Source organism: Acipenser ruthenus, chromosome 17 (assembly GCF_902713425.1).
Source record: "Acipenser ruthenus chromosome 17, fAciRut3.2 maternal haplotype, whole genome shotgun sequence".
Classification (NCBI taxonomy): domain Eukaryota; kingdom Metazoa; phylum Chordata; class Actinopteri; order Acipenseriformes; family Acipenseridae; genus Acipenser; species Acipenser ruthenus.
This window is the reverse complement of record NC_081205.1, coordinates 31478111-31489329: the sequence shown is the minus strand read 5'-3', so window position 1 is coordinate 31489329 and position 11219 is coordinate 31478111. Positions and strand designations below refer to the sequence as shown.

At 43.7% G+C, this 11219-nt stretch overlaps 1 protein-coding gene and 1 pseudogene across 1 annotated transcript; one reads left to right on the top strand and one right to left on the bottom strand.

The window, feature by feature from the left end:
* Positions 1 to 80: 80 nt before the first annotated feature.
* LOC117423207 (mitochondrial ubiquitin ligase activator of NFKB 1-like) lies at positions 81 to 691 on the top strand (annotated as a pseudogene).
* A 469-nt stretch (positions 692 to 1160) lies between these two features.
* Positions 1161 to 9323, bottom strand: eif2b5 (eukaryotic translation initiation factor 2B, subunit 5 epsilon). Its single transcript, XM_058990394.1, has 16 exons — positions 9050 to 9323; positions 8054 to 8178; positions 7540 to 7725; positions 6947 to 7124; positions 6700 to 6780; positions 6452 to 6529; positions 6011 to 6323; positions 5138 to 5283; positions 4705 to 4852; positions 4491 to 4592; positions 4171 to 4278; positions 3659 to 3749; positions 3294 to 3417; positions 2882 to 3007; positions 2390 to 2500; positions 1161 to 1504 (listed from the first exon to the last, which is right to left on the bottom strand). The coding sequence occupies exons 1-16, from the start codon at positions 9212 to 9214 to the stop codon at positions 1439 to 1441; spliced, it is 2148 nt and encodes a 715-aa protein (XP_058846377.1). The 5' UTR covers positions 9215 to 9323; the 3' UTR covers positions 1161 to 1438.
* Between the last annotated feature and the right edge of the window lie 1896 nt (positions 9324 to 11219).

The following is an 11219-nucleotide window of genomic DNA, read 5'->3' as shown; positions in this document are numbered from 1 at the left end:
GGAACAAAAGTGAAAATCCTGCAATGAACGGCATTCTTTGTTTTTGTCGCCTCACCACCTTCAGGAACGACAGAACGTAAAACAGCAAGGAAAGCACCAACACCATCCCCTTCAGCCTTGTCCCCCGTGGAGGTGATGGAGGAGACAGGGTCTCTGTTCAGGTGGTCTCCCCGCTGGAGACCTCCAACCCATGTACCGGCGCCTGCGCAAGGCCCAGGAGGGCTTCGGGGACTACATAGCACAGGGGCTGAGTGGGGAGAAGCCGGTCGGGCTGCAGAAGACGGAGGAGATGCTGAGGGTTGGGACCACCCTGACCGGATTCGGGGAGCTGGTCCTGAAGCTGCAGCCCCCCAGGGACGGACAGGAGTATCTACTGCTCCTCTCTGACCACAAGAGCTTCCTGCAGCAGCACCAGAAGTCCCTCAGCATGTGGAAGGTTCTGACAGCTCTCTCCTGGCCTACATTCTTTACAGGGAGTATTGGAGACAGAGAGGCAACAGCCAAGCCTGAACCCACCGGCCTGTATTTTCCAATCTGTGTAAACTGCAGGCAAATGACTGCTCCATATTGAATGTATGATGTGGGCAGTTTGCACACAGTGGAAAATCAGATCCATCAACTATACAGGGTAAATTGCAATGGACTTAAGAATTACGACCTTGGTTCTGTACTAAGTTGGGTGCTGGCTGGGAGAGTGCTTAGGTTCATTGCAATTGGTAGTTCTGCAGACTGTCATGGTTCATGGGTATATATCATTTTTACTGAAAATCAATTGCAAAATAAATAATGTGATCAATAATTTCTGAACAAAATATTATTATTATTACTATTTTTTTTTTTTACCCCAATGTTAAAATTGATGTTGGAATGGCAGATCATGTCACAGAATTTGGCAGCATTTTATTCATTTAATTTTTTAAAGAACAGTTAACAGTGGACTGCCATTGCTGATCACACAACACTGTAATAAGGCATGCAGACAGACAGACTGACATGCTAGTATAGTGCATGCTAGTATAGAATTCCCTCATGCTTTGTACTGCAAGATGTGTATGTATTGTCCCAGTATGCACTGTACCAAGTTTTCATTAACACTGCCATCTCCTTTAGTATTATACTAGCATGTATGTTTTGTTTCCATATTACTCTGCACAAACAAATCTGGTTCACTGCAGAATTTGCAGCAGTTTATTTCTTCAAACATTGTTTTTAATTTCCTTATTTAAAAACACTACAAACCGAGCGCAAACGTGACTGTGCAGTACTCAAAGAATGACGCTGCTCAGCACCACAAACCAAATATTCCTTTAAGTGAGTCGGATCTCCTCCCTTCTGAGAAGTGCTCACAGCTTCTTAAGAGCTAGTCAGACACATCTACAGATTGGGAGGATGTCCCTTTAAGTGCCGGGAAACATCTGCACCCTCTTCAGAAAAGCTTTTACTTCCCGTCTTCTTCGGAAGATTCATCCTCTGCCTCTTCCAACCACTGGATAAATTTCTGGACCTGGTAAGTGGATATATAAAAAAAAAATAAACAAACACACACACACACACACAAACGTGTAAGCTAGGGGCAGTTATTCATGTGTAGGCAATGGAATAGATACTTGAGTAAAGATCTAAAATCAGTAGCACTTCAGATTATGGGACAAGCATAACCACGTAATAACTGGATAACTACCATGGTTTCTTATCTTACCTACTAAGCACTAGTTAAATAAGTGTGTCATTCATGTACCATGCTGTTACCATGTATTTACATTGGGTAAAACATTAAATACCATTACCATGTGATTACACAGCAGTTCCCATGCAAGGAATTGTTGGTTAATCACCCAGTTATTACCAGTACCTGTAGGTTTTACAGAAAATGAGTTAATGAAGACTCAGTCTGTGCATTTCAGTTCCAATTGCTTTCTATTTTGTAGACATGGTCCGACATGCCCTTCACTGTACCCGACTGCGACAGGATCAGGACCCGCTCTCCCACCCAGCGTTGGCTTACCCCCTGGTTCTGTACCTGGCTGCGACAGGATCAGGACCCGCTCTCCCACCCAGCACTGACTTACCCCCTGGTTCTGTACCTGACTGCGACAGGATCAGGACCCTCGCTCCCACCCAGCGCTGACTTACCCCCTGGTTCTGTACCTGACCACGACAGGATCAGGAACCTCGCTCCCACCCAGTGCTGACTCACCCCCTGGTTCTGTACCTGGCTGCGACAGGATCAGGACCCTCGCTCCCACCCAGCGCTGACTTACCCCCTGGTTCTGTACCTAACCACGACAGGATCAGGACCCTCGCTCCCACCCAGTGCTGACTCACCCCCTGGTTCTGTACCTGGCTGCGACAGGATCAAGACCCTCGTTCCCACCCAGCGCTGACTTACCCCCTGGTTCTTGCGCAGCAGTTTGCTCTTATCTGATGTCACCCCCTGGGAAAACCATCGGAGGATAGCCTCTTCTGCTAAAATTTCCTGCTGGTAGAAAGCCATCAAAACCTTGCAAAAGAAAAAAAAAAGAAAGCAATAAATCAATCAATCAAAACCTTTATTTATCCAGATAAGTCCATTTGGAATTCTCATTGACAAGAGGCTCAGTACACCACCACAGCAAACATCATCAAAACACAATAAATATAGAGTACAAAATATAAACACATAATCAAACACATAATCAATCATAAAACATAAAACTCAGCAGGGACAGAACAATGAGTCGGCCCTGAGGCTAAAAGCAACTGCAGAGATGAATCGTTCGAATTTTAACTGCAAATAATTCTTCTGGGACCTCTGCATCTGCGTGGTATTTATAAAAAACCAAGTAATACAACTGTTTGAACCAAGACCCATGAGTAGAAAGGAATAGAAAGCAGGGCTCACTTTGACCATAGCTGCCCACAGTGCAACTCGCTCCAGGAAAAACTCTTCAATGGCAGCCAGGCAGTCCATGTGGTCCTGTGCTCTCTTAACATAGTTTTTAAACACAGCGGTCCATCTCTTCAGCAGCTGAAGGGATAAAAAGAACCAGTCGAATTAAAACACGTACACAGGATCGGGTCACAGCATTAATACAAGGTGTCAGTGACATGTACAGTTAGCTTAACAGAATTCTGTCAAGAGCATATTGTGTACATTTTTAATATGTCAGCTTAAGATTACAGGTTAGAATCAATTCAATTAGAATGTTTCTATACAAATCAAGGAGTTGAAGTGTTCTGTTTTGTGTTCAATCTCAAGTTTGAACTGTAGGGGTGGGGATCTCCCACTCCTCTCCAGTCCCGTGGATACATACAGGAATGAAGAGGGGGGTGTACTGAGAGGATGTCAGCTCCTGTCCTTGCTGCTGTATCGGAAACTCCAAAACCACTTTAGTGAGGATCTGCATCACCTCCTTCAAAGTGATGTTGTAGGCGTACCTAAAATCAAAACAAATACATATATTTTCAGGCATACTATAAATATGGTTCGAGGATTGTTTGATTACAATATGTTATTTTGTCTGTGTGAAGCTTGCCAGTTAAATTCTCTTGCATATAAGCTGCTGTTTCATAAGCCTGTACACATCCAAGGACAAGACAGCTGAACTGTAGGTATTAAATGGACAGTTCTTTTCAGGTTATAGGAATGTACAAGTCCTGGGACAGGGGCATGGCTTACTTCAGGGAGTTTATCTCCAGTACTAGATTGTCACAGCCAATGCTCTCCTCCATGCCTCTCTGCAGCGTCCCCATCACCTCCACCTGGAACACTGCAGACACACACAAACACATTTCATTTTTTCCCCCGTTTTCAATACAGATGTTCTTCTGCATTTAAGTAGTGGTGGTTGTGTTGTTCAGCAGACTGATTCAGTGCGAGATCCAATACTTTATTATCCGATCTGACTCCAACAATCATGCAAATACACACACACCAAAAAGAGATGCCACCGGATGTGCTATTAAATTAGTTTTCTATGTAAATCACTATGCTATCTTCTTAAGGACCAATCGAAAATGTTTTTCCAGCTGCTGGTTTCCGTGGACGTGAGGACAATTATATAGGCTATAAATTTACATTTATGTTAAAATCTAAAACATCTTTATTTGTAACTTTCGAAATTAGTACTTTTTGAAATGCTAGCCTCAGTAATGGTTAAGGAGCCTCTGGGATCACTTTTGCCCTCTCACCGTTGACATCATCAAGCTCGGGAGATGCGGCCCTGCTGTCCTGCTCCTGAGAGTCCTCGCTCACTTCACTTTCACTCTCACTCTCTGGATCGAGGTTCACTGTCAGACCTGTCAGGACAAGACGCAGCCACAGGAGAAAACGTTATCTGCTCCAGATCAAAGAGGAATTACAGGACAGAAAGCTGCAGTACATATTGCAACAGTGGTCAAGGCATTAGCATTGAAATATATCTACTCTGTAGAGATGTTATTAAGACTAAAGAACCATTTGAGCAGTTCCAGGTTTTACTGAGAGTTTAACTAGAGATGCCGGAACGTACCCCATAAACCCTGGGATAACTCGTCTTCTTCTGCCTCCGACACATTGGCTGTTCTCCAGATGTAACCTTTGCCCTCCGACCCCAGCTCAGCAGAACTGTAACCTGGGAACAAACACAAGACCTCAATGTCCAGGCTTCATTCGGCCCATCACCGGCCTTCCAGCTTTTTAAAAAAAAAAAAAAAAAAAAAAAAAAAAAAAAAAGAGGCCCGTACCTTTAGTCTTTGTTTTTAAGGGGTCATTGTTGACCCCAGCGTCATCGCTAAGGAACTCATCTTCGTCGTCCTCCTCCTCCTCTTCATCAGGATGGTGCATCGAAACTACAGTCCCTTCTGGGAGAGTCAGATTTGGCCCAACCACCACCTGTCAGGGGGGAAACCAACACACATATCCAGAACTGTTCCCATAACCACTGGGCTCTCTCAAATACAAGTGTACCATAATAAAATCAGAGCAAAGTGTAATAAAGCATAGGTACGCATTATAAAGAATAGCGAGGTATGGAAAAGCATATTAATAAACATGGCACGGTGAACTGTGGTCAATGCATAGTATGACCATGGGAAAAGCATGAGGAAAACACTAATATACCAGGAAACGTTTGTAAGGGCTGGAGTCACAAGTATATGAGAGTATGCAGGGACTCACATTAAACGCAAGGACACAGTGCTGGTTCAGGGTGACCCCCTGCTTCACCTCCACATGGTCACAAAGCACGCACTGCATGATGTTAGAGTCGTTGGCGATGCTCACATTATTCCAGATGTAAGCCCTGTCCAGAATTACATTGTCCCCTGTAAAAGAAGTCAGGAACTGAGCATATATTCACCATTAAAAGAACAGTGGCTGACGGAAAAGTTCAATCAACTGATGAATCATAAAAAAATAAAACTTATCCTCATGAACTGATTTTTATGCACTGATGTTGAAATGATCAGTTATACCAGCGTGGTTAGATAACATGATTTAGAAAGAAAAAAAAAAAAAAATGTAATTGAAGTTGGAAACAGATGGCAAGATAATTCAATATCAAGACAACAATGTTCTTGTTATAACCTGGAAGCAGGGAAATGAAGTTAAATGCAAAGGCAAATGCATAACAGCAGGGTTTGTTTAAACACTGGGCTCTAAATCGTGGGATCGAACATGGTTAACTGTGCTGGCTAGAGAGCCATTGGTAACCCAAAGAAGCTTGTGCATGCCCTCCCAACACTGACTCGACTCGATACCTTGTGCATGCCCTCCCAACACTGACTCGACTCGATACCTTGTGCATGCCCTCCCAACACTGACTCGACTCGATACCTTGTGCATGCCCTCCCAACACTGACTCGACTCGATACCTTGTGCATGCCCTCCCAACACTGACTCGACTCGATACCTTGTGCATGCCCTCCCAACACTGACTCGACTCGATGCCTTGTGCATGCCCTCCCAACACTGACTCGACTCAATGTCCTGTATTATACAGCCAAGGGCGTTTTTAGAATTGAATGTTTATGTTTGAGTGTTTCTGTATACCGATGGTGCAGTTGTTGCCGATGACGCTGTTGGAGATTTGGCAATTGGAACCGATGATGGTTCCCCAGCCAATCAGCACGTTCTCCACCATCTGGCTGCCGTGGCCCAGGCTGACGTCGGCCCCGCGGTACACGTTGCGCCGGGAGTGGGTGCAGGTCTGCCCTTCCTCGTCTGTGAAGTTCATCTCCGGGGTGAGAGGGTACACCCAGCGGCGCACGACGTCCGAGGAGACGGCATCGTACATGAGCAGGTTAGACACCCTGGCGCCGTACTGCTCTCCCGTCACGTGGAGGTGGATCTGGTTCCCTAGAATCTGAAGCCCAAGAGATTTCAAACAAATTATGCTAATGTACCTGCACACTTAAACAAGAGTCGATCTGGAATAAAAGGCCTAGCACAGGTTATTGTCATGACAATTTGAAACCAAGTTAAAAGGAGTACCTCTTCATTAACAAGGAGCCCCCGGACAAAGTCATTTCTCGTCTGGTAGTCGAAATTGTCTGTGAATAACTCTGCAACCTGAAAATAAATAAATAAGTAAATAATAATCATTTAGCCCTGTTTTTGGAATCGATAGTCCCTTTTTTGTAGCTTAAGAGGGTTTGTTTTGCATTTATGCAGTGAGCTTCTGTTTCAAGCATCTCTGGTCCTATAATGGAGAGTTCAGCCTCTTGAAGAGGCAGATTTACCTGCGGTGAACAGATGCTAATGTGGCAGTCGAGCAGGTCGTAGCGAATTTCAATCTCGTTACTTCCATTGTGGAAAATGTTCTACAAAAAAGGGGAGGAAAAAAAAAGTGTGTCATGACTGATTTGCAGAGAACAAGAGAGTGAAGCTAATGTACTGCCTCGGGCTCCTGTGCGGTCAGGCATTTAAAAGCCCTAAATGCACCCCATTAAAGACTGGGCAGCACCCAAGCCCTAAAAGCATGCCTACCATTGGGAACTGAAGTTTTTTCAGCCCAAGCGTTTTCTGGTAGTGGAGAACCCGATTGGTCTTGCTGTCCACGGCAACGATGATGTCATCCTCCTGACAACGAGACCTGTGGCCTGGAGAGGACTCTTTGAAAATCATGGTCATCACGGAAATGTTTTTTTCCTTCTTGCGACGGTTCCTTGGCGAGAATAATAACAACAATAATAATAAGAACAATAATAACAATAACAATAACAATAATAATAATAATAATAATAAATATAACCCTGCAGGTTGGACAGAGCTGCACGGGGTAGAAGTGTGTGCAACAAGGACAGACACAGCCATTCCCAGCTGCTGTGAGCTCAATTGGCCAATATGCACAGTATAGGAAAAAAAAGTCAGTTGTGTCTAAAAAGAAAAAAAAAGCTCTTAATAAAACCTAGAGCTGACTAAGATGTTATGCAATGGGAGACTTCTTGATATAAGTATGCTTGATGAACTGTGTGTCTGATTACACTCACAGTCCTGCTATGCAATGGGAGTCTCATTTCTACCCCATCCCGTATCTCAGTATGACACCTGCGGGACGGGGCGGGGTGGTGCACACTCACCTGTGCTCCTGCAGGGCCGGCGTGATGTCGATGTTGGACACGACGTCCCCGCAGACGAGGAGGAAGTCCGAGCGGACGAGTGTTTTGGTGTCGACGTCCCTCAGCACATCCCCCAGGGAGCGGTACAGTTCTGAGGTGATGATGTGCACAGTGTTAGAGGAGGTGGGCTGGCACCACTTCGATTTCCTGTACAAAAACAAGAAACACATCAGGGATCAATCTGAGGTTTGTTTGTGAAGGAGATACACAAAATCAATCACATCCTCCCCCTCCCTCCAGTGACATCTCAACATCACGTCTTCATTTACAGTCTCCTGTAAATGACCCCCTTTAAAATGAGGCCTCGTCTCAATGGGTGAATCTCCTGGTTGAATAAAGAAACACAAAGACTATGGATTTATTAATAATCTCCCGATTTATTATTTTTAATATATGAAGCTTAAAAATGGCTTTTCAATAAGAGACAACTTGCTGAGAGAGCCTCAGGGATGAGAGGTAAAGCAGAGGTGCGTACTGGAGGTGCTCTTTGATTTTACTGGACATCCAGCAGAGGAAGACAAAGGTTTCCTGGACGCCGGCAGCTGTGAGGAACTCCAGGGTGTAGTCGATCATAGCCACGTTTGCCAGCGGGAGCAGAGCCTGGGGGTGTGAAATAAGACATTGGTTTAACTATTCAACTGTTCATACTGTCCAGGGATGGAACTCCCACTGCATAGCCGTTTGTGCCCTTCTTGGTTTTACTAGGAGTTTAATAAAATACACCAGAGCTTGTTACCTACACACTGGGGCTAATCAAGCGTGTAGTAAAACCTGGAATGGGTGAAACTGCTATGCTATAGGGGTCTTATTCCCAGCCCTGCAGTCTCACATTTCACAGACAGAAATTAGAAGGGGGGGGGGGGCTAAATTAAGCGGATAGTAAAATCCTGGGATGGCTCAAGCTACTTGAATCTCATTTCCATCCCATTTTCACTTTTTTTTAGGTAATGTTGCCCCCCTTCAAATGACATTATTGTGACGTGCGATATTACCACCAGCAAGCGTTAATTAATAGCACGCTTATGTAGATGCACAACTTGGGTAAAACACGCTGGTGACCAGTGTGCAGTGATCCGCATAAAAAATAGAACTACTGGTATATATAACACGGTTGAAGACTGAGGTGAAAATGTAACTTTATCAAATGACAATACATAGCGGGTGGCTGTTAGTATTAAAAACACAAACGATCCTTTTCAGATGACGGTACAGTGTGCACAAACACTGTAGGACATACGATACGCCACCACTAACAGGACTTCAGTGTCTGCAACTCGGGCAGTCATTGAAATGATGAAACAACCTAAACCAGTAACCGCAGGGGTCCGGTTTTTGCAACAGAGAGGGTAGCGTGTACAGTGTGAAATGTGCTAAAGCAACAATTAAAAAAAGGGCTGATGACAGCGCAACCGCTTCATACAGTACAGTCTGTGGCAAATCCACGCACGATAGCAACCATATGTTTACTGACCCTGGGCTGGTCCTTGGAGATCGGGAAAAACCTCCTGTTGAAGCTGTCGGCAATCAGAACGGCCTGCAGCGGCTGCTCCTCTTCATCCTGCCCCACAGGACCCCTCTTGCCCGGGTTAGCAGTGTTGGGATTTGATCGGCCCTGCTTTGTAGTTCTGCCTGCCATGTTTCTATGCTCGTACTGTTTCCTTCTGTGCAGTTTGATAGCTTCCGTGTGCGCCTTTTAATGACGTCGTATTCCTCGATGATGCATGTTCAGCGGTGCAGCGGTGTTGGTGAAGTGAATGGATGTAAACGCTTTTTCTAATTGAGGACTAAGTGGCGACTAAAGTTTGTTTTATTTGGGCCACAGCAGCGGGATATATGATAAAGTCGCACTGTGGAAAGCTACTGTTTCGCTGGCGTGCAACTCCCCAATTATAATGAAGTGTGGGAAAGGGGAGTTATGGATGGCAGATAAAGAGAGGGAGCGGGTATTTGTGGTGTTGTTGTACCGCAAAATGCCAGTACATGTCATTATGTATAGATACTACACAGGGAACGTGTGTTACTGACCTCACCGTTCATGCTGCTGGATGCTGTGTTGTTGAATGAAACCTACTGGGTTAAATTAGGTTTCCTTCTCACAACGCAGCAATATTATAAAATTAACCAGGGCAAAACAGAAGGGAATAAGTTATCCTAAGTAGGTTAATTATACTAGGTCATTACAATTTAAATTACTTCAATGGACTTGCACAGTGAAGGAACTAAAGCTCTCATTGAATATCATTCTCGAAATGTATTTTTGTTTACGACTGGTAAGTCGCCCTGGATAAGGGCGTCTGCTAATAAATAAATAAATAAATAAATAATAATCAACCTTGAAACAACATTGACAGTTACATTGCCACCATTTTTTACACATGGCACCCCATACTGTTACACTCAGAGAACCAATGTCTCCGCTTACCCGTCTCCTCTGCATACTATAATGCCAAAGAAAATGGACACATTTCAAAACTTTTAAGAATGTGTTTTTTAACATTTATGTATTTAGCTAAATCATAACTTTTTTTGTTTTGGTTAAATCTGGGAAAAAATACACGAGTTACATTACATCCGGGAAAAACACAGTTAAAATACTAGATGGTAACTTTACAAGTTGTGGGGCTCGCTTTATCTGGGAAAGTGGTCAAAGGGGCTGATTTGTGTCAAAAGTCACATTGTTTACTAATTGTCTCATGCTTAGAATGTGCTAGAATTTGAAATGTCTCAAAGTTCTATGACAGTTAATTCAACAGTGGGAAGTAGCCTACTGAAAGAAGTTGATGCGGTTACTAAAACAGCTGGACCTCTTGATTGGTAGACGCTATTCCTGTTTTTATTTCATATTTGAATAGCTGAGAAGGAGAGGAAGATTTCATTGTTGGGGAAGTGGTCAAAACGGCAGTTATTTCTAAAAGTTCACAGAAAACGTAGTTGATGCGGTTACTGAAACAGCTGTACCTCTTGATTGGTAAAAGTTATTTCAGTTTTGATTTCATATTTCAATAGCTGAGAAGTAGAGGAAGATTCCATACGCTCAAACCTTTTGTCTTGTTGGGAAAGTGGTCAAAGTAGCTGATTTGTGTCAAAAGTTACATCGTTTACAGTAAATAGCATGTTGGAAGTCTGGGAGTTTTTAAATAATGGGGAGCTTTAGAATGTTGAAAAAAGTCCCATTAAAGTGAATGAAGATGGACAAAAAAAGGACAAAAAGCTTGATATTTTAAAAAGTATAAAATATATCAAAAAGTTGTATACAAGCACACTATTCCAGACCGGTCTACACGCTTTAAAGTTTGAACGGCGTTTCTAGCTTAAACGGTGTAAGAAGAAGAAGAAGAAGAAGAGGAGGAGGGGGTATGTTGAAGATTTAAAGTGGGGACTCTTGCTTCGCAAGCCCCACTAATAAATACATGGAAGCCGCCATTTCGGCTCTGTTCACTGCAGTTCACTGACACTCGCCACTTCAAACCTAATTTCTCTGGTTCTACAAGTCCTAGAGTGACCGTCAACGGCTCATTTGAAAGGTAAGAACCTGGAATAATTAGATGTCACTTACAAAAAACAAAAAAAAGAACTGCCTCTAGTCATAGTCACACTTCCCTTCCTGACTCGCGCGCCCCTCACTTTGCGCACCACTGCTA